This window comes from Orcinus orca, chromosome 14, assembly GCF_937001465.1.
Source record: "Orcinus orca chromosome 14, mOrcOrc1.1, whole genome shotgun sequence".
NCBI classification, from domain to species: Eukaryota; Metazoa; Chordata; class Mammalia; order Artiodactyla; family Delphinidae; genus Orcinus; species Orcinus orca.
The window spans coordinates 7,533,045-7,559,949 of record NC_064572.1 but is presented as its reverse complement, the minus strand read 5'-3'; the positions used below and the strand labels follow the sequence as shown (position 1 = coordinate 7,559,949).

The window sequence follows — 26,905 nt, the reverse complement described above, 5'->3', positions numbered from 1 at the left end:
TTTGGCAACTCTATATACATTTATTTAAATACTCATCTACATATATATATGCAAAGGGACAGAAACAGGGCCCTCCCAGATGACGGCGGCTGTCTGTGCAGCTGAGACTGGGGTTATTTTTAAATTTTTTCCCTTTTATTTTCTGAGGTTGCTACACTGAAACATATTGCTTAGGCAATACAAAAAAAACCAAGAGTATTTCTTAATATTAAATTAAATTTAAAAAAAGAGGAAAATAAAATTCCAAAATAAACTGCCGAGAGTGGAAGCAGGAAGGAAGAGCCCCAGGCCCAGCACCTTCCCGCCGAGCGGCCACCCGCACAGCAGGGGCCGCCATCCCCAGCCAAGTCTCCACGTCCTGACTTGCCCAGCTCCATCTCCATCGGAAGATGCGCTCCGAGGGAGGGCAGAAGAGCGGTGTTTCAGAAAACGTCCCATGTTTCTTGAAGAACGTAGAAGGCAAAGATATTTAAATTGGGCTTCATGACACACCCATGTACCTGAAGTGAAAAAAACAAGTTCTACGTAGTTCCTAGTGGGGAGATGGGACCCCAAACCACTGGACCGAGACAAGAACCACATTTGGAATGGCCACAAGGGAGATCTGGCAAATTTTATTGAATTCAGGATCTATTTTCAGGATTCTATTGCAATACTTACTGCATAAAAAAGTGTTAAGAAATAGTGTGAAAAAATAACTGTAAAATGCAATACATATTATATAAACTCCAAAGGATTTTCCACGTGTTTCAATGCCACGAATTCAAGCATCTGAAGTCCTGCCTCCTCCAGCTCTCTTGGACCTGGGGCCATGGCATGTGCACGTCCGTGCACAGCTTAGACGGTGTATCTTCTCTCTCCCTCGTGCTTTGCCTTGTGGTACTTCACGTAATCACTATGCAGCTCCTTAAAGACGTCTCGGACCCCCGGCTGCAGCGAGGCCCGCAGGAACTGGATGTCGGGCTCAATGCACAGGTCCAGGATGAGGTAGATGCCCTCCTGCAGGAGGCCTTTCACCGCCGGATACAAGGTGACCTGGGAGAGGGGGACACACTCACTTCTCTGTGAGCGCAAACAGGCAGGTGCCAGACCCTTGAGGCTCTGACAAGGGATTCCAGCTTCTGCCACCAACTTGAGAAAAGACATTCCTTTTAAAATGCCATTTTGCTTGTAAGTGAAACAACTGACTATTCATAAACTTTTAAGTTTATATTTGGGGGAAACAGAGGCCAACTCAAGGAAACAAAAACCTGAGATGGAGTAAAACATCACGAAATCACAAGGGTAGCTTTGCTATTCAGTGAATGATGCCTCCGCACTTACCAGAGGCATTTAAAAACTTGAATCTTTAGATTTAAAAAATCTTATGGTAGGACTTCCCCGGTAGCACAATGCTTTAGAACCCGCCTGCCAATGCAGGGGACACAAGTTCGAGCCCTGGTCCAGGAAGATTCCACATGCTGCAGAGCAACTAAGCCCGTGTGCCACAACTACTGAGCCTGTACTCTAGAGCCCATGAGCCACAACTACTGAGCCCATGTGCCACAACTACTGAGCCCACATGCCACAACTACTGAAGCCCACATGCCTAGAGCCTGTACTCCATAACAAGAGAAGCCACCACAATGAGAAGCCCGCACACCGCAACGAAGAGTAGCCCCCGCTCACCTCAACTAGAGAAAGCCCCTGTGCAGCAACAAAGACCCTACACAGCCTAAATAAATAAATAAACAAACTTATGGGAAAAGAAAAAGTCTTATGGTAAGAGCCACCTGAACACTGTGTCATATTCTTCCTCGTGGCCAATCACGTTGGAAGCTCTACTAACTATGGGATGAGGGCGGCAACATTGCCACCTCCCCCCAGAGCAGGGCAGGTAGGCAGTGGCTCTGACGCTCTCCAACCGGATCCCTGATAGATCCCGTCACGTGGCTCAGTGTCAGACGTGACTTATAATTACCACTTCATAGATATTTTTACTTCTTTCAACAATAACACAATGGGCCCTAAATCCCTAACTGCCCCAGAATGGTTTAATCGGTCCCTGTGTCCAAAGACGCAAGCCTTCCTAAAAATCTGGGTTAACCAAAATCTGGGCCACAGCAGGAGGAGTGGCAGCCCAGCTCTGGCGTGCCTACATCGGCTACTGGCACAAACCTTGCAGGTCAGAGATTCAGGCTGGTATGTGGACACAGAGGCCAGGACGGCAGGCACTACTCACCCTGCCAGAGCCGCCCAGGCTGCAGCCGGACCTGGGCAGGGCAGAGTCTGCCCACTGTGGCAGCTGTAGCCAGAAAGCAGCAGCAGGGTTCCGGCTGACAGGCCTGGCGTGTGGCCAGTTCTTCCTTAGTGTCCTGATGACCTAGGAGTTCATGCCTCTCTGCAGACATGCAGCTTCCAGAGAGGACACATTTTATTAACTAGGAGAAGCATGATTCACCAAGGCAACCTCCAGGAGACAGAGTCCTAAAGAGGAGATTTGTTTCTGCCCCTAAGACGATGCTGCTGTTCACAGATATGGTTATTTTCACATAGTAGCTCAAAAGACATCTGACAGATGATCATCTTAATTAAATTTTACTGTTTTATAGATGATAAGAACATTCAAGGGCCACAGGAGGAATGGCTTGTCTGTGATTCCATACTAAGGTATTAGGGAGGGAAAGAAAAAATAAAACGGACAAACTGAAACCAGAAGTCCTTAACCTCACTAGCTGGGTGAGGGCTTGCTCATTCATTCACTGAATCACCACTAACTAAACAAATAATTCCGTTTCCAAAGGCAAAAAGAGGCGCAGTAATTTCCCCAGTGGCAGCACTGAGGTCTGAACTGGGCATCTGAGTCCAAATGTCACAGCCCTTTAGCTGGTGTGTCTCCTTATGAAGTACAGCCCGGAGCATGGGGAGGGGGGAATGGGACAGCAAGGCCGGTAGTATCAGGACAACACAACCCCTTTGCATCTTTACGTTAGACAGCTTATTTGGAAAACAGGGGGAAAAAGTCAATTTCTACAACGTTACGGTCGCTGGCCAACGAATGGAAACATCTCTAAGTTAACCTAAAAGGACCTTAGGCCAGGGGAATAGTGCAAACTATTTACTCTAAGCTATTTGATATAGAGGGACAGTTGTAAATCTGATCTACAGGTAAAAGAGAAGATAAAAGTGACCGTAACTTCCCCGACATGTCTCCAGGGTGACACATCTCTGCGTGGAAGGAACAAGGCCTGTAGGAGCAGCTGCCCCTCCTGCCCGAGGCCGTCTCACTGTCATCGGCCCCAACCACCGAAAGACCTTTACCTACGCCGCCCACTGCTGAAAAACTTGCCATCTAGCCTGTAATTAAACTTCAGCATGTCTTCCTGGTCTAGAAAGATTTATGGCTCTCTCAGTAGAAGCCTCTAGTACATATGGAATACTTCCTTCATTCCCGATTTTAAAAACAAATAAGAGTTAAAACGTAGACTGTCCTGCCAGTGGATTCTGGGACGCAACAGCCTCAGATAATTCCCAATGCCTTTGGCCTTCAAGATTAAAATTAAAAAATAACAGATAAGCATAAATTAGACACGAATAATGAGGCTGGCAAACCAGAGACTTTTCATAAAGTCAATCTCAGAAGAATAATCAGTGACTTCAGGGTTCAAATCACAGCCTCCGCTCTTGGCCCTTGGGTAAGTGATATTGCTGTGTCTCATTTTGTTCTTCAGTGAAACAAAACACCATGCCAGCTCCGACTTCCCTGGTGGCGCAGTGGTTAAGAATCCGCCTGCCAATGCAGGGGACATGGGTTCGAGCCCTGGTCTGGGACGATCCCACAGGCCGTGGAGCAACTAAGCCCATGCGCCACAACTACTGAGCCTGTGTGCCACAACTACTGAAGCCCGTGTACCTAGAGCCTGTGCTCCACAGCAAGAGAAGCCACCACAATGAGAAGCCCACGCACTGCAGCGAAGAGTAGCCCCCATTCACCACAACTCGAGAAAGCCTGTGCACAGCAACAAAGACCCAACCAGCCACAAATAAATAAAATAAATTTATTAAAAAAAGAAAATCATGCCAGCTCGTATTCCAGCAAAAGCTCACATATTAATGACTTGAGTGCTTGGGAAACAACAAGATTCTATAAAAATGTTAAATAATTGCAAGGAAACCAAACCCCAAGCCCGTATCTCATTCAAACGACGACCTGCAGGGGCCCTTGTATGCGGCCCCAGTTCCTACACACCCCGCCCCCCCCGACCCGGCCAACCGTCCGCCCACGTGACGGCCATCTCCACTGGCTGAGGGATTGGGGCCGGGGCTGTGGAAACAACCTGAAGCGGGGTCAGGATGCAAGCTGAGGCCACACCAGGCCTTCTAAGGAAGCCCATTCAGACGACCCTCCCTTGAGAAACGCCAACACTTCTAATGGAACACATTTAACCAGTGGCTCGCCACCATTCTTACGAGATTTACAAAGGGGGGTATTCTATTGAGAGCAAGATAAACGATGTAACTGTGTATCTATACCTGCACAAGGAGGCAGATAATACACCTGAACACACTACTTTAAGAGTGTGACGTTCCATTTAAACAAGTAACACACGAAGTCTTGTAACGAACTTACTACACAGGTCACGCGGGGTCTTATGGAACTGTGAAAATAGCACACTGACGCTCCAGAGTGAGATCACTGTTGAAGAATGAATGAATTATCCAGAACACTAAGGCCAAAAGTCAGATTAATTGGGACCAGAGCGTTTAATCCAGTTGAACAAGTCTACCGGGATCTCCCCCAGGCCATCTGCCTGAGCGTTGGAGAGCGGCCCCGTGAGCCCCTGCTGCTGAGGGACACCAGGATCCCTCTTTCTGCCTCCTGCTCTTGGAAACGGGGTAACATTTCACCTCCCTCATGACCCCAGAGACTGAGCAAAACAGGCCCAGGGTTTGTGCCAGAGCAAGGAGAGACCTACCAGTGGCTGAGAGCCCCCGCGACCCGGGCACCGCCAGCGCCCTGCGTCTTCGTGCAGCCCGCACAGGGACCCTGCAGGGGCTGCAGCACACGCGGGACAGCCGCCACCGCACAGGACCGCCAGGCCCCACGGGTCGCTGGCCGCACAGCTGGGGGACCCTGCAACCGAGGACTGTGGGCTTACCTTCTGCACCTCCATCACATACTGGGCCACCATAAAGGGGGAAAACACCCTGAACTCCTCGGCCCGCAGTGCCATGTGGCTGTACATCCTTTCCACGAGGCGGGCGCACTCCAGCACCACTGGCAGGTCCTCTGCGCTTCCTACAGAAGTAAAGAGTTTCCAAACCGATTAACTCAAAAGCTGTGCGTTTTAACTCTTCCAATTTTACTCTTTCAACATAGCCCCAATTATTCAAACCTTCCTTTTTTTTTTTCCCCCAGACTCTTTTGTTGGCTCAATTTGAAGACAGAATTAGGGAGACAGGATGTGTCCAAATATTGATCTATATTACAAAAGGAAAGGCACTTACAATCCTCAACAGTCCATGGGTTTTTTAAGGATCAGACTAGAATAACCAAGATTTTAGGGTGAAATCTAGGATTGCTATTGTATTTAGAAAGGAAAATATGATTCTAAAGATAAGACGGCCTGATTATGTCTTTGCCTCGTTAAGTTTCAGAAATCATCTAGGATTTCCCCTTTATAGACAGGTATGAGACTCAACTACCATTACTAGACCTCTTGCTGGCTTCCCAGGTTTACTTCTGACTCCGAGTTCCTCCCACCCGAAAGTGCCAGGATCACCCAGGCCTTTACACACTCCTCTCCCAGGGATTCTAACAACCTGAAGTGTCCCCGCGACCCAGGTTACATGCGCCCCGGCCCCCTCCAGCCAGGCTGTCACAGCACTTGGGGAGGGACCCCAACTCAGCAGAGCAACCTCCCCGGTTTTCACTCAGCCTAGTAATACACCGTTTTTATAAAATTCTAGAAAATGCAAACAAGCCTACGGCGATGAAAAACACATCAGTGGCTCCCTGGGGCTGGGGCTGGACCCCAAGAGGGCTCTTTCGGGGATGATGCAAATGCTCTGTGTTTTGACTGTTGGTGGTGCTTCCCCGCACGAATTTACCCATCAAAATTCATTAAAGGGGCTTCCCTGGTGGCACAGTGGTTGAGAGTCCACCTGCCGATGCAGGGGACACGGGTTCGTGCCCCGGTCCGGGAAGATCCCACATGCCGCGGAGCGGCTGGGCCCGTGAGCCATGGCCGCTGAGCCTGCGCGTCCGGAGCCTGTGCTCCGCAATGGGAGAGGCCACAGCAGTGAGAAGCCCGTGTACCACACACACACACAAAAAAACTCATTAAAGTATATACTGTAAACAGATGCAGTTTGTTACACATAAGTTAGGCGTCAATGAACTTGACTTTCGGAATGCACAGTATAATATGCAAATTTCTAAATAATGAGACTCTCCCCCGAATTAGAAATTTAGCAAGAATCAACAAACCTCCAGGCTGGAAAACAAGCTGTACACATAATTCATGCGATTGTCATATGGCAGCTTGCTTCATTGGTAAACAAAACAACCTTGCTGAGATGCAGCAGGAACAGTGAGCTGCAGGAACTCTGCCCCCGTATAAGATGAGCAGTAAGCTGGCTCCACCACTGCCCGTTCCTCCTTCATCTCCCCGTTAAACTATGAGCTCTGTAAGGGCAAGGATGGAATTGTAGATGCTTTTATATCCCCAGTAAATGAGAGTAAATATTTCCTGAATATAGATACTTTTTTTCTCCAGAAAAGAACTATTTCAATTAGGGGATGTTAAATGCATTCACTGCTGTGGATACAGTTAAAAAATGTCACAGTCTGAAATTTTTTAAATTGTTTACGTGTTCATTTGATGATCTGAATATTTCTCTTACGTAAACTCAACTGTGTGATTTTATCTTCCGTAACATGTGTGGCCAGAGACACCTGTAAAATAAACACATTTGAAATCGGTATCTGATACTGTTACTCTGAATTACCTTTGTCTTTCTGCCGCCCTTCGCGTATAACTGAACACACCAGTCTATGAAAACAGTTCAAGAAAGAAGGGATGGCTTTCTGCATTACCTGCAATGATAGACAAAAGACTATGAAAATATGTAGGCAACTGTTTGTTTCAAGATCTACTTTAAAGGAGTTCATATTTATTTCCTTCTTAACCTTACCTATCAGGACACTCAAAACAGTGTGGCAACTCCTTTTTGCCAGGATTTTCTAGGGAAATGCTCACCCTACTTACTTAACTCTTTTACATCCGTTTTCATGGTTCGGGGTGGGGCTTCCATGCTGCATAACTTTAGGAATCTAATGCAGCAATCCTAGTTTAGACTTTGCTGAATCTGTCTTTTACTCTGTTAGTGGTGCCTTCTGGAAATGGGTAGAAATAAATAACAAAACGTACAGTAGCCAGTGTATTCAAGTATAATTGCCACTTGAGAAAAAGATTACATAAAGCAAATCCATTTAAAATGAGAAACAAAACTTCTCATTTTTTAGCAATGAAAAGGCCTGGCTGGGACTTTATCTTGAAAAATGATCTGAAAGTTATAAAACAGGCTGCTGCTTCTTTTTTTTTTTTTTTTTTTTTGCGGTACGCAGGCCTCTCACTGTTGTGGCCTCTCCCGTTGCGGAGCACAGGCTCCGGACGCGCAGGCTCAGTGGCCATGGCTCACGGGCCCAGCCGCTCTGTGGCATGTGGGATCTTCCCGGACCCGGGCACGAACCCGCGTCCCCTGCATCGGCAGGCGGACTCTCAACCACTGCGCCAACAGGGAAGCCCAAACAGGCTTGTTTTACACTCAACCGTCCTGAGATCATGATCAAAGCAATGCACTGTCCAATAAGGCAGCCATGAGCCACATGTGGCCACTGAAATGTTAATTAATTAATGTTAAAATTCAGTTCCTAGTCATACAATTCCACATTTTACGTAGTCAAGACACGTGTGGCCAACGGTTCCTGTGCTGGGTGGTGCAGATACGGAACACGCCCGGCCCAGAAGAAGTTCTACTGGGCGGCACTGCTCTAAGGCTCAGGGTGAACGAGGAGTGAATCAAGTCAAGTTGGGACTCTTTTCTTTGGTACAGTTTATCCAAGCAAAGTCTGGAGAGCATAACAACACATTCTTTATGTCAAGTTATCAGCTTCAGCAACATGTTCAGAAAGAGGTCATTTCTGCCAAAGAATTGCAGGGTGTCATCACATTTCCACAGGCCCCGTCTTCCTCCTCTGCTATCACAGTGATTAAATGCACACAAATCCAGGGCCAGCCCATCTGAGTTCACACCTTGGCTTAATATGCAGTCCCGGACAGAACACTGAACCTTTTCTGTGCCTGTTTCCTCATTTGCAAAGTGAGGATAATAACAGGCTGCCGTGAAGGTTAAATAAGTTAAAACACGTCAAGGGCTCAGAATGGCACCAGCTGCGGATCGCCCTGCCGGGGACCCTGGCTGGGCTCACTCTGTGCTGCTCCCTGCACATTTACCCAAGCCGGTTCCAGCCGGGGGCCCGTATCAACCCCCATCCACCGCCCACACGGCCCAACGCGTGGGCCCCGCTCCCCTGAGTCTGCCCCGCGGGCAGTGTGAGCTGCCGTCGTAAGTCACATCTTTCTTTACTGCAATACCGTGTCATTATCCTTGTCAATTCTCTCCTTTCATTAAATGGTCTAATTCTGCTCAATGGTCATTCCTCACTGGTTTTGCAGGAGATGCACACAGTTTTCCAACGTCACTTTCCTCAACTGCATGAAATCCTGAATCTTTTGCAAGATCTGCGGTGTCAGTTTGTAATTGATTGGTGTTGCATTTACATTCTACGGTCACACAAAAATCTAAGAATCAGCAGAGATCTAAGAACAAAGAGCCTCACAAGATAGGCAGGGCCCAAGGTGATCCTTAAGTGGGGAGGACACTGGATGGAATGCTTAGTTTACCAGAGAATAAATTTTTTAAAAACTGCACTGCTGGCAGGTCTCCAACCTTAGAACATCAAAACACTTAAAAAATATTTGAACGTGCCTACGTATATGTGTATCTGTCCTATTTATAAGTTCCCACGCTTCCCACGTAGAACAGAGGCACAAATGAACACCAGCCAAGGAAATCCAGTCTTGTAGCTAAAATTCAGACTCAGCTGGGTGACACTGGTCAAATCATTCAGCAGCTCTGAGCGTCAGTTTCTCTACCAATGAAATGGGATTGCCACCGACTACACAGACTTGCTGTAGGGGTGAAAGGAGACACACAGCAAACGTTCAATAAATGGTGGCTAAACTGGAATCTCTTCTACGGGGCGTTTGCTCCTAGTCTCATTTTATTTAAAAAAAGCAGCACACTGTAAAACCGGAACTCAGGATGGCTCACTCCCTACATGCAACTGAATTATAAACCCGAGAGGAGATCTACGCCAGTGAGTGACATTTAAATATATGATCTGCAAAAACAGAATACTTTCTAATGGGCTTCCAGAAACACCCAGGACACAGGTATGTTCGAAGTGTCAGATCCAACACAGCCTGATGTGAAGGTCACATACTTCAGTGCTTGAGAAGCCGCCTGGGCCCTAGAAATTACTCGAAGCCGGAAGTTTGTTCCGCAAACCACTGTTCTTCCCACGCCGCCGCTCTTCTCAAGGATGCGTTTCCCTGCCCAGCGGGCGCCCTGTCCTCCTCACCTTCGGGTGACACTGCAGGATTGAGAAGAGCACGTTGTGGACCCGCGGGAAGATGCGCCCATACTCGGGGGGCCTCAGGGCGTCCAAGGGCACGGCCAGCAGGACGCCGAAGGCCAGGCCAACGTGGTGCGGGTTGCTGATGGCCCCCTCCCCCTGCCTCAGCAGCGCAGCCAGGACGTCCAAGACGGGCCCGACCAGTGCCGGCGCCACGGGCTGTTCCCGGCAAGCCTCTCGGGTCTGCAGCTACAGGACGAGGAACGAGGGACAGAAGATGAAGGCGATTCTCCAGAGAAACAGCCCCAAACCCAAAATGACCGAGGGAAGAACATCCAGACCCCAAAGTGACCCGAGTGGTCACTGGGCAGTTCAGAGAGACAAGGAGACCAGCGTTCAACCCCCTGGGCGGCACCTACGAGGGACGTGGCCGTCTCGGTCCACACCCTCTGACGGATGCGCCAACCACGAAGAGGAGTAATTTCTCATAGAAGAGTTGATTCATCTACTCTCTCAGAATAAAAAAACTTCACATCACACACATAACAATATTCTCCCAAAAAGATCCTTGGTTCTAAAATGTCTATAATTCAACTCCATCTGTTACATTTCATAAAGGACAGCTCTAGTTCAAGACAGTCAATTATTGTTCTAAAGAATAAAGAGCAGAGACTGAAGTTGAGGGGTGGCCCGAAGTCTTACCTGGGTACCCTGGGCGAGCCCACCTGTGACAGCCCTCCTCACACGGCCAGCTGTAAACAGCACCCCAGCTGAGGCCGTCTGGAACCTCTCACAGTGATCATCTTTCCTGGGTGCCCTGGCTGCGCTGACGCTGTGCTATCCCCTTTAGAGTGACCTAAACGCCTAGCCTGGTGTTTATATCCACGTGGCCCTACTATGCGCTCAGCCAACACTGACCAGGCACTGCCCTGGGCCCTGTTCCCCCCTCCCCCGCTTCTTCCTGATGTTCCCCCTACATACACCTAAGTACAAATGGGCTTCGTCCACTAATGCAGATTCCCAGGGAAACAACAAAGCAACGAAACAAAAGATCAGAGAAGAAAGCAATGTCTATTCTCTAGACCCTTTTGCCCTGAGAATATGCTAACCCAAGGCAATGCTCTCACGTAGCACAAGCTATAATCAGGGTTGATAATGATGGTCAAATAGGCACTGCTCTTCCCAACCCAAGGCTGGGAATACTGACACCAGACTTTTTTTTTTTTTTTTCTTTGCGGTACGTGGGCCTCTCACTGTTGTGGCCTCTCCCGTTGCGGAGCACAGGCTCCGGACGCGCAGGCTCAGTGGCCATGGCTCACGGGCCCAGCTGCTCCGCGGCACGTGGGATCTTCCCGGACCGGGGCACGAACCTGTGTCCCCTGCATTGGCAGGTGGACCCTCAACCACTGCGCCACCAGGGAAGCCCCCCCTCCACTTTCTTTTTTTTTTTGACACCAGACTCTCTTGAGAGCAGCAACACAGACAGCGCCCACCGGAACCAGGCTTTTGTTCTAATGAAACAAAAAGTCATGTGACTACTGTGTATGTTCACATGTACCAAAATTTAACGTCTGCATGGGATTAACAATCGTCTATCTGCAACATTACTATCCTAGTCTAGACCCATTTTTTTCCTCACTGAATCGTCATTAAACACACATATTCCTACACGCGAATGAATGCACTAAACTGCCCACAGAATTTCGTGTGGACACAGAGAGGCCCGGGACTCCTTCTCCTGTCACCTAATTTAAATGGAAGCCTCCTGTGGGCACCATGTTCCTTCCATTACGGACCACGAATGCTTTCTGACGCCCAAGGGCCTTCACATCACATCTACTGATGACACTACGTGTGCAACCAGACAGAGGTGCTGCCTGGACACCCAGACAGAAAAGCAATGTGGTTACAGCCGTCTTCAGGACACGGCCCCGGAAACACACTCTGCATAATAAAACCAGAGCGTGACAGAAGCAGAAGCGCCGCCCCGTCTGCACGTGAAAGGCAGGGGCAGGGGAACGCACAACCCAGAGGTACTCACCATTAGAGCCATGACCATCTGTGGGCACGCACGCCAGAACAAACTGGCCTTCTCGCCACCAAACGGGCAGTTCAAGAGCAACTTGACCAACGTCACAGCCGACAAAACAGCCTAGGGGACAAGGGAAAACACTCAGCAGTAGGAGGAACCAGCTCTCTCGGGAAGCCCAGCTCGGGAAGCAGGCTGGTCACTGGTGCTGTGACAAAGCAGAGCCCGTTAGAGCCCTGTGCTGGGGCAGGGACGAGACCCAGCTTGGGTCAAGTGCTGAGCGTGGTGCCCTTCACGTCACCTGCGGGAAGAAATGAACAAGGTGAGCAGACTGCGGCAAAGGAAGGGCCTTCTCTGTAGCGTCTCACTAAACCGAACACGTAAACGTGCCAGGACAGTGAAACACAGGAGGCCACCGCGATCTTATCAGAGGCCCGTCTCGTCAAGGTGGCGTCGGAAGAGGAGGCCGCTGTAACTCACCCGCGAGAACCGCACGTGCCTGGGGTGAAAGGAAACACGGACAACGTGCGACAAGTAGACCAGGTGCCGGGATGACAGGTGACGGTTTCCGACCATGGGAAGGGAGGGGAAGGGACTCAGTGACCCGTGCTGGGCATCTCTCAGCATCCGCTTCATCCATCGGCCCCTTCCTCCTGCCCCTAACGCTGCAGAGCCCACACCACAAAATCCTGGCTTCTGCCCTTTGCTCCCTCTGACCACAACCCACCCCCACCCGGCCCGAGCTCCGTGTGTCTCCCCACTGAGGGTCTGCTGGCTGGCGCCCCCATCCCCCCATCTCCTGGCACTCACCTGCGCTCACTGCGCTGTGCACGTACTATCCCCTCCCTGTCTCCATAGCAACGCCCCCCAGCCCCACCCAAAGCCTCTCCACCTCTGACCTCAGCTCAGCCTCACCTCCTCCATGACTCTCCTCTGACCATCTGACGGGCTTACGTAGAAGTTTATGGTTTGGCTCCCCTGGCTTGCTGAAGGGAAGCCCAGAGGCCTTCTCAAAGCTGAACCCATCGTGCTGCACACGCACGGTGAAAACTTCCAGAGGGAGGAGGGTGGCAGCAGAGATGGGCCTCGTGTTCACACAGAGGAGATGTAAGTCCTCCCTGCTGCCCCCAATCTGCTCTCTCCAGCTCTCCTCCCACCCAAAGCAAAACCCAGCTCCTGGGTGCCAATTATTACCAGCAATCAAGAAGCCACTCATACGGCAGAGAAAGCTCAGAACCAAAAGGCCTGGGCCGCCACCCTGGGCCCAGACAGTGAGCTCCCAGCCTTCCTCTGCCTGTGCGAGCAGGGACAGCCTCTGGCCGGGCCGGCACTCAGGGCCGTTCAGGGGACCAAACTCGAGCATATCAGCTCCGCGCAGAGCCTCCCAGACACACAGGCCTAGTGGGAGTGAGGGGCTTCCTTAGCAACTACCAAACAGACTAGGGGGCTAAGGACCAAAGGGCAGCTCGTCACCCTGAAAGAGCCTCAAATGGGACCCAGGCTATGCGGCCAAACCAAGTAAAAGCGGAAGTGCGACGTGAGAGGCCTCACACAATGGACGTGGATGGAACTGTTTACGGGTCAGTATGCAAGGACGGATTGACTTCGCACGTTTGTTTAGTTTCAGCGCTGACACCGCATTGCAAGCAACTTTTCCCGTTGAAGCCGATATCACTTACGTGCTGCCGCGCAAGAGAGAAAGGAGCAACCCACCTGCAGATCTGCTCTCCACGTGTTACTGACGTCCAGTCCCTGGAGGATACTCTGCAGGGCCATCCGGAAGTCCTCTGTCGTCCCAACCTCTAACATTTGGGTGAACAAGGCTCCCAAATGAGGCTCGATCTCCTCAACTACCTGAACCGGAATCGCAGGATCTGCGAGGAAAACAAAACTGCTGTGATAGACAAGGGGCAGGTGAAATGGTGCACAGCTGCTAAAAGTCAGCATCTCAGGGACGCAGGAACGGTCATGGTGCAGGTCAAAACTGCAGGGAACATGCACAGCATGACACCAACCCTCACACCCAGCACCTGTGCCCTGCCCATAGCACCTGTGCCCTGCCTGCAGTACCTGTGCCCTGCCCGCAGTACCTGTACCCTGCCTGCAGCACCTGTGCCCTGCCTGCAACACCTGTACCCTGCCCATGGCACCTGTGCCCTGCACCCGGCACCTGTGCCCTGCCCACGGCACCTGTGCCCTGCACCCGGCACCTGTGCCCTGCCCACGGCACCTGTGCACTGCACCCGGCACCTGTGCCCTTCCTGCAGGACCTGTACCCTGCCCGCAGTACCTGTGCCCTGCCCGCAGTACCTGTGCCCTGCCTGCAGCACCTGTGCCCTGCCTGCAGCACCCCTACCCTGCCCATGGCACCTGTGCACTGCACCCGGCACCTGTGCCTGCCCGCAGTACCTGTACCCTGCCTGCAGTACCTGTGCCCTGCCCGCAGTACCTGTGCCCTGCCTGCAGCACTTGTACCCTGCCCATGACACCTGTGCCCTGCACCCGGCACCTGTGCCCTGCCCACGGCACCTGTGCCCTGCACCCGGCACCTGTGTCTGCCTGCAGTACCTGTACCCTGCCTGCAGCACCTGTGCCCTGCCTGCAGCACCTGTACCCTGCCCATGGCACCTGTGCCCTGCACCCGGCACCTGTGCCCTACACCCGGCACCTGTGTCCTGCCCATGGCACCTGTGCCCTGCCGCGGTACCTGTGCCCTGCACCCGGCACCTGTGCCCTGCCCGCGGTACCTGTGCCCTGACCGTGGCACGTGTGCCCTGCCCACAGCACCGGTGCCCTGCCCGTGGTACATGTGCCCTGCCCACAGTACCTGTGCCCTGCCCGCGGTACCTGTGCCCTGCCCGCGGTACCTGTGCCACCTGTGCCCTGCACCCGGCACCTGTGCCCTGCCCACGCACCTGTGCCCTGCCCACGCACCTGTGCCCTGCCCGCGGCACCTGTGCCCTGCACCCGGCACCTGTGCCCTGCCCACGGCACCTGTGCCCTGCACCCGGCACCTGTGTCCTGCCCATGGCACCTGTGCCCTGCCCGCGGTACCTGTGCCCTGCCCATGGCACGTGTGCCCTGCCCACAGCACCGGTGCCCTGCCCGTGGTACATGTGCCCTGCCCACAGTACCTGTGCCCTGCCCGCGGTACCTGTGCCACCTGTGCCCTGCACCCGGCACCTGTGCCCTGCCCACGCACCTGTGCCCTGCCCACGCACCTGTGCCCTGCCCGCGGCACCTGTGCCCTGCACCCGGCACCTGTGCCCTGCCCACGGCACCTGTGCCCTGCACCCGGCACCTGTGCCCTGCCCACGGCACCTGTGCCCTGCACCCGGCACCTGTGCCCTGCACCCGGCACCTGTGCCCTGCCCATGGCACCTGTGCCCTGCACCCGGCACCTGTGCCCTGCCCGTGGTACCTGTGCCCTGCCCGCGGCACGTGTGCCCTGCCCGCGGCACCGGTGCCCTGCCCGCGGCACATGTGCCCTGCCCACGGTACCTGTGCCCTGCCCACGACACCTGTGCCCTGCCCACGCACCTGTGCCTTGCCCGCGGCACCTGTGCCCTGCCCGCGGCACCTGTGCCCTGCACCTGGCACCTGTGCCCTACCCACGGCACCTGTGCCCTGCACCCGGCACCTGTGCCCTGCCCGCGGCACCTGTGCCCTGCCCACGCACCTGTGCCCTGCCCGCGGCACCTGTGCCCTGCCCACGGCACCTGTGCCCTGCACCCAGCCCGGAGAAAAGCCCGAGAGAATGAGGAGGAAGACGATGTTCAGCAGGGCTTGTCTCTGGACCATGAGAGACAGGTGACCGGCACTTTCTTTATACTCTTTTTCTACTTTGCTTATATTCTTTTATAAAATCAATAGGGGCACAGGGGTGTGGTGGTGCTTTAACACAGACGGGGATGTTGAAGAGATGGAAAGAACCCCAAGCTTGTGGGGACGGCCCGCTGCAGTCACCCAGTTGTTCCCACTTAATGCAGGACAGCCTTCTGAAGTAAACCCAGTGTCCCCAGGTTTCATCAGAGAGCCCACGGTTAGGGAGTTCAAGGCCCTTTACAATCTGACTCCAGAGTAACTTTCCAGCCCCGTTCCAGCCAGCAGACTATCCCACACTGCAGAAGACACTCCTACGCCCCAGTCTTTGCTTACAGGGGGCGGGCGGGACCAAGGCTTCGAGAGAGAACATCTAGGTCCAAGTGTTCCACAAACTGTAAGATCCTGGATGCAGGACCTCTCTGGGCCTCAATTTGCTCATCCGTGAAATGGGTAGAACAGCACCAACTCTTGCAGTTGGCAAATCAAAGAAAGGGCACCGCAGACTCCCATCCCTGGGAGGCTGAGTGTCAGCACTGCCACCTCACCCGCCCTCCCTTCACCCACCTCCCATGGCGGAGGCCTCGCCTGCCGGCACAATCCACCGCTCTGGTCATTTCAGAGCCTTTCCTCACCCTGTGACTCAGGTAACTTGTGTGAACGTCTGTTTACTAAATTAGACAAGTCAAAATCAACAGCTCAGTCATCGCCAGAGGACACAGTTCCTTCCACACGTATATGAAGCGTTTTTAAGACGGACGGGTTCTTATAATTGAACTGAGGCAGCTGATTCTCCTGTCAGAGAGCATTTCTTAAAAATGCTCATTTTTCTGAGCTGAAACCTACCTGCATCACCCCCGAGGACCCAGGTGGTCACCTTAACCCTCCCTCTCCCAGCCCAAAGCCTTGGGCCACTCCCCCCTTGGCCTTTGCTCCAGACCTCCCACCACCCTGGTCCCTTCTCTAGGCCCAGTCTAGCAGCTCAGGTGCCTGAGGCCTGGGCCCTGGGGCAGTGCTCAGGCCTGCGATCTGGGGAAGCAGTGGGGCGGCTGGCCTCACTCCCGACCGCGGCTCTGCCCCCAAAGCCAAAGGTACCAGCAGTCCAAGGACACACAGTCAGGACTTAGGGGCCACCTCCACTGCAGGGATAAAGGCGGACCCTGCGTTCTGCAGGGGGTCGCAGGGATAAAGGCGGACCCTGCGTTCTGCAGGGGGTCGCAGGGATAAAGGCGGACCCTGCGTTCTGCAGGGGGTCGCAGGGATAAAGGCGGACACTGCGTTCTGCAGGGGGTCGCAGGGATAAAGGCGGACCCTGCGTTCTGCAGGGGGTCGCAGGGATAAAGGGGAACACTGCATGCTGTCCAACGAAGGGGCAGGAGGGTCAGAGCTTCGGACCACCGGGGGCCATATCTTAGGACGTTCGTTTAGAATGCTCTAACCAGTGTTAACAGAGGACTGAATTTCAGCCCCCGTTACTAAGGTGACACCATTCCCTAAGACAGCAGCTGACAGGGTGAGACAGCACACGTGAGACCGAAGCCTTTCAGTCAATCCACAACCAGGGCAGATCAGAAAGGGGGGCAGCAGAGTGTCCTTCAGGTTACAGCACCCCAGCCCTGGCCTTGGCCCAGGCGGCCTTGCTTCCTACAGGGGCCCAGAGAACACCTGTGTGTGCTGTGATGGCTGGGCTAGGCTGGCAGACTCCCCAGCCCCACCTCAGAGGCCTACCCTAACTAGCCTCCACCTCAGTACCAACCAAACAAGAAGAAAACGGACCCACGCCAACTGGGAACAGTGCCACCCTGATGAGCTCAAGTTAGGGACGGACCCTAGCCTGCCAACCTCTGACCTCGGGGACAGCAGGTAGTGACTGTCTTGCTGGAGAGAATGAAGACACCGGCTGGGTTTTCAGTCCTGATTAGCTGGCCTGCAAGGGTGACATCCGACTACAACACTGCGATGACATCACAGGCTGAGCCTCTGTCCAATCAGCACCCACAGCCCCACGACGCCCGGTACCACTCTGAGACCTACGGGACGATGTCCTGCCCTCAAGGAATTTTATGAGGTTCTCTATAAATTAAGTCACTTGGAGTTTTGAAAAGTTGGCAGATTTTATCTTTCTGAAGTCCACTGATGGCGCTGAAGATCTGATACTGAAGGGCCTACGAATAAAGATGAAACTATCTATGTTGACCTCTGGGGCCAGGACAGAAAAAGGCTGAAACAGAGAAGAGTGGTTCAAAACTATAAACTAGAACAATCTCCAAAATAAGTGAAAAACTGAAGTGCAAAACAATATACCTAGAAGGCTGCTGTCTGTCTAAAAAGCAGGTAAAACACCTGTGAAGGTAACTGCTTACAGGTGCAGAGAAGGCAGACACCAGAAACGAACTCCGGGGAGGGAGAGTTTCTCCCAGGTCATCGTGTGGTACCTTCAGAAATGCAGAGACCTGCTCCAAAAAGGAGAGGGGGAGCAACTCACCTGGCTGCCGCTTAGCGACCTCTCACCAAAAGCTCTACGGTACAGAACTAGCTCAAGAGAAAACGTCTCACCTGCAAGGACTTTTCTCACAGATTGAAACACAGAGGTAAACACAGACTCCTTCTGGGGGTGCAGTTCTGGGGCTAAAAAGAACAGAGTCAAAAACTGCACAGCTGCCTGGAGAGATGGGGTGTCTCCTGCTAGATCTGGCAACTCCGACAGGATCTGAGAGTAGACAGCCTGGTAGAGGGCGGCATGGGGCAGCAGCACGTGGTCCGTCCCGCCGTGCCCAGAGCACAGGGCCACATCGGCCTCCAAGAGCGAGGCGACCGACGAGAGGATGGGCGGCGGGAGGCGGCAGTCCCGGGCCCCGCGGGCAGTGCAGAGCTGGAGCACAGCCCCCGCCTGTACCACGGCCGCCTGCAACAGCTCACGCGGTGCTTCCAGGGCCTCGTGCTGATCCTGCTCCTTGACCAAAGGCCCCAGCACCTGGCACAGCTTGGTTAAGGACACCAGAAGGAGCTGCTGGCCCAGAGGTGTCTGATCTTCCGACCGTGTGCCTGGAGCTGCTTCAGGGCGCAGCTGGGAACTCGAGAGGAACGCAAGGATTTTCCCAAAATTGAGCTCCGGGCTGAGCTTCCTCTGGAGGAGCACCTGCAGTGGCTGTTCTAAGAACGTCCCCACCACCTGGAGGAATTCCAGCCAAGAGGGGTCGTCCATGTCCACAAGAAACCTCCTACTGGCTTTGAACAAGGAGGTCAGCGTGATCTCAAAGATATCGCTAACGTACATGACCCTGAGCACCGACTGGGCGCTCTTCCCTCTCTGCAGGTAACCGAGAAGCCGGTAGCACGTCATCAAGAACCTGAGGGTCAGCGAGGGGGAGCAAGAACTGCCCAGCACGGTGCTGGCCAGGGACAGCAGCAGGAGAACACAATGCACGTGGCAGGGGGGCGGGAGGCTGTCCAGCTGCAGAGCAGAAAGAACCTCCAAAAGCCAAAGAATGCTCTCCAGCTGCTCTCCCTCCAGCTGGACGGGGGAGTCACCCCTGGCCAAGGAGAGTAAGTTTTGGGCGATTTCTCCCCTTGGCTCTACACCTTCCGATCCGACCTTTGGAAATCTGCTTTCCCCGTGAGCCACGACCGCATAATCCCCTTCAAAAAGCCAGGGCAGCTGCTGGCGGAGAAGAGCAGGGCCCCCCTGGGCGCCAGCACACAGGATGCCAGCGCAGCTCGCCGTCACGCGCAGTAAGAGCGCAGAGTGGAGGGACTGCATTTCGGGGAGGAGAGGGCTGTGAAGGACGGCCTTCGATATTTCTTCAAGTGTGATGTCTGGCTCCTCCTCCGCCGGGCCTTCCTGGGCTTTGCTCGTTGGCAAAGTTCTCAGCAGGATGTCGGCCAGGTACCGCAGGTCGTCTGGACAAAGATAGGATGCTAAGATCGTGAGATTGGACACGACCAAGTGCCAGTGGGCGACGGGGTAGGTGAGCGCACTCACTGTCCCCACCTGGCCGTCCCAGGAGGCCGTCGTCCCCCGGGTCAGGCTCGCTCTCCCGGAGCCCAGGATGTAGGCGGCATCGCGCCTCAGAGCAAGGAGGGCTTCTTCAGACTGGACGCTCACTTGCAGCAAGGTGTTTTTCATCCTCTGCAGGTGGAGCTGCTCCAAGCAGTACCTGCCGAGGGAGTCGGACTGAGCCGCAAACTCCTCTATCTCCTTCCACTGCCTGGCCTCCACGCCCGGGAGCAGCGGGGGGAGGCTCGAGGGCTCCGGGGCGGTGCCCGCGAGGGCCCCGGGCTCAGAGCGATACGGGTCGCAGCTCAAGCCCAGCACAGTGTCCACCTGGGCCCAGGTGTGGGCGAGCAGGAGCGCAGAGTCACCGACCCTCTGTCGCCAGGGCTCGGGCACCGAGGGCTGGGGCTTGCAGAGGAGGTCCAGCAGGGGCTTCACGAGGCCCCGCAGCGTCTCGTCCATGGTGCGCCGCGTGCGCCTGACCACGGGCAGGGGCGAGTCGCCATCCAGGCTCCGCGCGTGGACCATGACGCAGTGCAGCAGCGAGCTCAGTGACAGCGACTTCAGGGCCATGTCCATGTCACCCTGCAAATCAGGCAGGACCAGAGACTGGAAGCTCTCCAGGATGAGGGCCCAGGCGTCCAGGACCTGGCTCGGGGGCAGATCCGGGAGGCACTCGCGGAGCACAGCAGCGGGGCCCGCAGACAGCACAGGCAGCCTGAGCGCCTCGGCCGCGGGGCGACAGATCACGCCCAGCACCTCCCCGAACAGCCGGGGCACCTGCCGGAGCTTGGCGAACGTCTGGAAGAGTGTACCGATCAGCGCCTCCTGGGATTTCTGGGTCCGCGACTCTGCGACTTCTGCGTCGATCCAAGCTGAAGCCAACAGGTCGTCCAGGTCTGGCTCCAGAATCAAATGATTCAGAGACAGCAAAGCCTTGAGGCAGCGGAACCAGGCTGGCACGGGGGCCTGTGGGTGGTTTAGCAGCGTCTCGGCCAGACGGCGGTAGAAGCGGAACTGAGTCTCCCCGTGCCGAATCCGGTCAGTGGCAATGTTGTAGATAGTACTACTGGCCACTGAATTTAGCAGCTGTTCCAAGGCCAGGAGTTCCACGGTCCAGTCAGACGCAGACAGGGCTTGCAGCTGCTCCTCCCGCAGGTGGGAAATCCTTAAGCAACCGAACAGCGGAGGGAGCACCTTGAAGCAGAGCAGCTGGTTCCCCTCCTTGAGGTAAGAATCTACAAAGAGCTTGTACAGCAGGGCCACGGAGTTGGCCACCACAGCAGCCTGAAGGGACGGTTCACAGTAGCCGGCATCCACCAGCCTGGCCGTCACGGTGCCCAGGGGCGCCAGGATATTCTTCATGGCCCCCATCTTCGTGTCACCTTGCTGCTGGTCCAAGAGCTCCTCTTTGTAGGAAGGGAGCAGCTCGGCCTGAAAAGCTCCACCTCGAAGCACGGCCTCAATCTGACTCCTAATGTCCCGGCCTAGCGCCGGCCGCAGCACGCCCTGGCCAGCCTGGGTCCACGTGCCTGCCAAGAGTAAGTGTCTCAGGACCAGGCAGGGCTGGAGCAAGTGTGTGGTCACCTCCCCAAAGGTGCGTCTCGGGTTGACCTGCTGCCGCTGAATTGAGAGGTAAAGGCCGAGGGTCAGGTGAAGAACCTCGAACAACTGGGGCATCACGGCTCCCGGCTGCCTACAGGCCAACCAGCACAGCTGGCTCAGCAGGTCGACCGTCAGCTCCTGCCTGGCCGTGTAGATGACAGCAAGGGCGGGTGTCGAGAGGATACCCTGGCAGCAGCTCAGCACAACACAGATGCTCCTCTGAGATCCCAAGAGAGCAAACTCGGCCATTCTCTCATTGATGATCTGACCATTAAGAAAGAAAGAAAACTCATCACTGACCCTAAACCCACACGTACACACAAAAAATACAACACAATCAGTGAACTCACTCCTTGCCCTCATCTGAATGAGAGAAATGCCCAGATTCGCACATCTAAATGAACTTGGCATTTCCTTAGCGCACCAAAGGAAGGCAGAGGACCTGTCTTAACTCCTACACACATCCATCTGCTACCAGTATAAACTTGGGAAGGGGCTCAGTGCCTTTGTAAATTTGCTGTCCCTTTTTAAAGAGCAGAGTTTTGTAAGGCTTAAACTCCTAAGATTTCACTTTTTCTTAGATCCTAAACCTATAATTCAACTTAGATGCTACAGGTAGATGGACAGCGGCCTTGGGTTATGATCCTGTGGTCCAAAACACATTTTTATAATCAGTCATACTGTTTGTATTTAAAAAGCCAAAGCAAAAGGCATTCTTAAGAGGAAAGTAAACGCTGCCAGCAACTACTTAACATACAGAAAACCCACAGTCTATTGCTTCCAAAATTCTGAAATTCACAAGCACCAGAAATTATGAGGGCCAGACAGGTTCCAAAGTTCACTTATAGGCTAAGTGACTTGCTCCCAGCCTTACGGCATCTGAGAATCAAATTTATCCTAGGTGTTAAGTTAGCAGTAGCCCAAGGACACAGGTGTGTTTATCTCCATCCGAGTAACTGCTGGCTCTGGAAAAGCCGAAACAAAGATATCACATACTTAAATGCCAGCACACTTACTACAGTGATCTCCAAATTTTTCTGATTATACAACTTTTTCCACACTTATACCCGATAAGGTTATAAATTATATGTATGCACTATAGCACTAGTATCTTATATAATTATAAAGCATACATAGAAATTAAAGTGACTTTTTAAAAAACATATAGAGATGTAAGATTTTCTTCCCACACTCCCAAAGAACCATTCAGAATAACCCACTTTGGTGACCACTGGTCTATCATTTTAAAAAGTGACACAATTTAGAGCATAATTTCAAGAACCACTAAAGTCTATGAACCATCAGGCATCAACCATTTAATTCTTCTGTTCCCAGCCTCTACTGCTTTTCTCCTGCGCACACGCTCGTGTGGGTGAGGCTGCAGCGTAGAGCGCAGGCTTTGCCATCAGACAGATGGAGGTTCAAATCCCAGCTCTGCCACTTACTTTCTGTGTGACTTTCGGCAGGTTACCTGGCCCACGCTCAGTACTCCTTATTTGTGCTTTTTATTGTCACCGGCTATTCTCACAGTATTTCAAAATACTCAATACTGACAGTGAAGTTTATAATCCCGACCTGAGACTTCAAAATCACGGAGCCAAAAACCTTTGAGGAAATTCTCATCCAGAGTTTGGCCTTTGACCTCCCTCCAGTCCAGCAGAAAGGTGAAAAAAAAAGTCATAAAGTAGCATCATTTGCTGGCTACCTTTTCCAACTAAAAAGGTAATTAACCACTTTACGAAAAAGTTCTAAGCTTTTCATAATATAAAGTGCTTAGCACGGTGTAGCGCATACAATATGCATTCAATAAATATCAGTCGTTATTATAACTCTAAAAATATTATTTCTTTCTCCTCCCCTACTTTGATATTGTATCTTCATATCATTAACCGTAAGACAAATAAGCCTCCAGCATTAACAGGAAATCAATAGAGATACGTGTAACACTTATAGGATAACACAGGAAACTGTTAATTACCTTGAGGAGGGAAATCTGAAGGTTAATTGTCTTTCCATTCTTGAGGAGATTCTGCAATTTTCTGCTATGTAGAATGTTATCCATATAGATCCAAAGCCTTTCGACAATGTCTTCCGTCAGTTCAAGTTTTTTCTTATAAAACGCAACCAACGACTGTCGTGCCCAATCAAGTAATACCTGAATTTGGAATATACTTTAAAAATAAACGAATAACCAAATACAATTGCCAGGGGGGAAAAACTCTCCTTTAAAACTTATCTTTGGTAACATTATATTACATTTTGGTGTCTTAAAATATTTATTATTAAAGAATCAATCAAAAAAACTAAGTGTGTCTTCATCTGGGGCCAATAAAAAGTTTCAAGAGAAACCGGTTTCTTCTAACTAATTGCTTCCAAGTTTTACAAGTTAAAAGCACAACAACAATTGCTCAGAATGGCCACAAAAGGAATGACACACAAAAGCAAAAATGCAGAGTCAGAAGACCAGGGTTTGTGTCCTGGCTTCCCGAGTTAACTGCAGCTTCATCCCGAAACCTATTTACCCTGTTCAGAAGACAGAGAGTCTTCTATGAAATGATTCACAAGTGCTGTATTAAAAGGAGGGCTGGACATAAACAGTTTCCATTATTGTGACGTGTTTCCTTATTCATAAACACAAGGAAAAGTGGTGAGGCTTCAGCTCAGGACACCAGAACTGTCAATAACAACACGAATAGTGACAAACGCTAAAAGGAAAAAACTCTCTCTGGAGAAGGGTAGTGGAAACCTTGATGAAATTGCCTGCCACAGCTGCCAGGTCAAACAGACAAAATGATTCTCAGGTGCAGCCAGATTTAGAAACGACTAGCTCTGCTAGTGCTCTACATACTGGACCTCATCATTTCAATGGCTGTAATCCACCTGACACATTTTGTGCTGCTTAATACTAGCAAATGAGTATCTAACTGCATGAGCTCATCATCCCGGTGTCTCCATTGTATTAACTGCTTTTCTTAGTCAGATAAGCTTGAGAAATGTTAACAAAGAGCTATGTCTTTCTTGGTTCCTAATCTGTTTCTAATCTATCGGTTTCTAATCTATTTCCCCTCAGTTTACTATAAATGCTAAAGCTTCCCTACTTCCAGCCTTCGATTCATCAAGTTCCAAAGACGTTTAACAAAGCACCAACAAGAATTGCTTATGGAGCATCACTTAGGATTTACAAACAAATGAAGCTGCCAACAGACTCAGAACTTAACTTCTGTAACCTAAATCCTAATTTGCTCACTGATGCACATATTTAATTCAGAATATAAGAGATGTTTCCAAACATAAACGAAATGTTGAGGTTTTGTAACAGAAAAACTTTGTTAATGTAATACCTAACTACTTACTTTATCTCACTGATAGGACTTTTAACTTTCTAACCATGTTTCCCTTCCCCAACCTTTAATCTTTTTAAATTTTAACTAAATGTCAATATGCAATTTACATAAGTGATCATTAGTTTAGGTTGTAGAAATGTAACTTTCACATTAAACTTACTTGTTCTTTATTTGGAAGAACACACTGATGGGAAATCCAGACAAAGTGCGCTAGTTTTAGTTTATCTTCCCAGGAAGTTGTCTTGCTTTTAAGTTTTAGAGAAATGCCAGAATAAACAGCGGCCATTGCTGTGCTTTACCTACAATTTAAAGCAATGGAAAAAATTTATATTTTTTTAATATAAAGGACCAGAATATTAAGGTCAAACTTAATAGGCAGCAGAAAATGAACACTATGTACCTTATTGTCTACATAACTTATACTCCTTTAAAAATATTTTTCTAATGAATTAAACACTGTTGGGCAGAAGTTTATACATAAGATGCTTGAGTCCATGAGTTTCTTGGAGGAAATTCAAACAGACGATGGATTACACACACACATATAAGTATTCCTGCTGTGATCAAACATCACATCCTCAGAGGTCAGTGCGCAGGAATTCAATGGAACAAAACCCAAAGTGTTCAAATTACTTGTGAAAAGATTCGTTCACACATGGTTTTAGATTGAAAGAGTTTTTTCTGCAAAAATATTCTAATACATACTATAGAGTATATACTAGGACCCACCCCACTGAACAGTTTAAAAAGATAAATAGGGCTTCCCTGGTGGCGCAGTCGTTGAGAATCTGCCAGCTAATGCAGGGGACACGGGTTCGAGTCCTGGTCTGGGAGGATCCCACATGCTGCGGAGCAACTAGGCCCGTGAGCCACAACTACTGAGCCTGCGCATCTGGAGCCTGTGCTCCGCAACAAAAGAGGCCGCGATAGTGAGAGGCCCGCGCACCGCGATGAAGAGTGGCCCCCCGCTTGCCACAACTAGAGAAAGCCCTTGCACAGAAACGAAGACCCAACACAGCAATAATTAATTAATTAATAAACTCCTACCCCCCAACATCATCTTTAAAAAAAAAAAGATAAATAAGCAGTATTTGGAAATAGTACAAGTACAAAAGAATATATAGTATGTTCTTATACAAAAGAAATATAGTATAAACCCAGTCCCAACAGATAGAATGTTTTTTCACCTGCAACAGTAACTTCATAAACTTACCAACACACACTGCTTCTAAGACTCTACAGAATATAGTTACATGATTAACGCTGGAAGGATACAATTATGAATAAAGAAGGAACACAAACATACCAGCCACCTATAATCCTATAAAACTGAGGTAAATGTAGCTTAGAGTTTCCTAAAAGCCAAAGTAAAAAGGGGAGAACATATCAGGTTAAGTCATTTTCATTACATAAAAGTAAACAAGTCAGTTCCTCAAGGGAGAAAGTTTTTCATGATACTTAATACTGAAATAAAATTATCGTAAATAACAAAATAGGGCCAATGAAATACCGAGAAAAGATCGCAGCCCCGTGATTCCAATTTAAATACTGTCAAACCAAAACAATTTGCTATCCTGAGAACTGGATCGCTGGATTTTTAAAATCTAAGGGGTCTGAAATCCTATAGACCTACCTTCAGAGCTAATTCTCAATAGGGATCTTTACAGGGAATGAGCGAACATCGGATGAAAGACAGGTTCAGCACGGTACCCTTCACTATTTCAGAGGCTAGAACAGTCAAATGCTGTCAGTCTTCCTCTTTGTCGAAACGTCCAATATCCATTCAACAGCTACAATTTAACTTCTAAATTCAATGTTATACAGCCATGGCGACAGCTACAAAGTACTTTAAAAGTATCTGCAGAACTGGCTACAAAGACGCCCCATACACCCTCCCGGATCTGTCAACCTTGGGCCCTCGGTGCCCGCAGCGATCCCTGCGAGCGGGCGTGGAAAGCCTGGTGCGGACCGCAAAGCCCCGTCCGTCCTCGCGCGGCCACGCTAAACCCTGCGGAACAGAAGGAAGCGAGCAGCCAGGAGCGAGGCGAGGGGCCGCCGGAGGAGCAAGCCAGCGTGGGAGGGCCATGCCCAGGTAGGGAGCTCACCTGGAGGGACCTGGTCACCTGGGAAGGACCGCGGGCGGGGCGGAGGGTCGGCTGGGAGGGGGCTCACCTGCAGGCCGCCCCCAGGTGAGGAACTCACGCAGACCCCGCCGTGAGGGGCGGCGGGCGGGGCGGAGAGCAGTCACCGGGTGGGGAGCTCTCCCGGCGGCCAGCCCCGGATGGGGACCGCGCAGGGACGAACGGCCGCAGCACCAGCGGGACCGACTCCGGGGCCACCACGTGGGGGATCGCGCTCCTTCCTCCGGACTCCGGCTGCGCTGGGAGCTGCGGGGCGGTGCTGGACCGGGCGGAAGGAACGTGGGGCGG

At 51.6% G+C, this 26,905-nt stretch overlaps 1 protein-coding gene and 1 long non-coding RNA gene across 4 annotated transcripts; both read right to left on the bottom strand.

Annotated features, from left to right (window-relative positions):
* URB2 (URB2 ribosome biogenesis homolog) lies at positions 1–26,856 on the bottom strand. 3 transcript variants are annotated; one of them, XM_004281587.4, is made up of 10 exons: positions 26,582–26,850; positions 24,637–24,775; positions 23,111–23,287; positions 18,090–21,396; positions 13,425–13,585; positions 11,724–11,834; positions 9,689–9,931; positions 6,991–7,078; positions 5,139–5,278; positions 1–1,035 (listed from the first exon to the last, which is right to left on the bottom strand). In XM_004281587.4, the coding sequence occupies exons 2-10, from the start codon at positions 24,760–24,762 to the stop codon at positions 838–840; spliced, it is 4,551 nt and encodes a 1,516-aa protein (XP_004281635.1). In that variant the 5' UTR covers positions 24,763–24,775; positions 26,582–26,850; the 3' UTR covers positions 1–837. The 3 variants fall into 3 exon arrangements, with proteins under 3 accessions (XP_004281635.1, XP_033264787.2, XP_033264788.2); XM_033408896.2 differs by lacking the exons at positions 1–1,035; positions 5,139–5,278; positions 6,991–7,078; ... (1 more) ...; positions 11,724–11,834; positions 13,425–13,585 and having other exon boundaries at positions 16,834–21,396; positions 26,649–26,856; XM_033408897.2 differs by lacking the exons at positions 1–1,035; positions 5,139–5,278; positions 6,991–7,078; ... (2 more) ...; positions 13,425–13,585; positions 26,582–26,850 and adding an exon at positions 26,110–26,562 and having other exon boundaries at positions 16,834–21,396.
* On the bottom strand, positions 13,881–16,735 carry LOC117197335 (uncharacterized). The gene is made up of 3 exons (XR_007471472.1): positions 15,411–16,735; positions 14,686–14,725; positions 13,881–13,901 (listed from the first exon to the last, which is right to left on the bottom strand). It is a non-coding gene; the product is annotated as an uncharacterized LOC117197335 (long non-coding RNA).
* Positions 26,857–26,905: the final 49 nt, after the last annotated feature.

Excerpts from the sequence above, each read along its gene's own strand:
- URB2 (XM_004281587.4), bottom strand. The coding sequence starts at position 24,762 with ATGGCCGCTGTTTATTCTGGCATTTCTCTAAAACTTAAAAGCAAGACA. Across the intron at positions 11,835-13,424 it reads CGTGGAGAGCAGATCTGCAG|GCTGTTTTGTCGGCTGTGAC; the intron begins GTGGGTTGCTCC and ends CTTGTCCCCTAG. Across the intron at positions 1,036-5,138 it reads ATGTGATGGAGGTGCAGAAG|GTCACCTTGTATCCGGCGGT; the intron begins GTAAGCCCACAG and ends CCCCTCTCCCAG.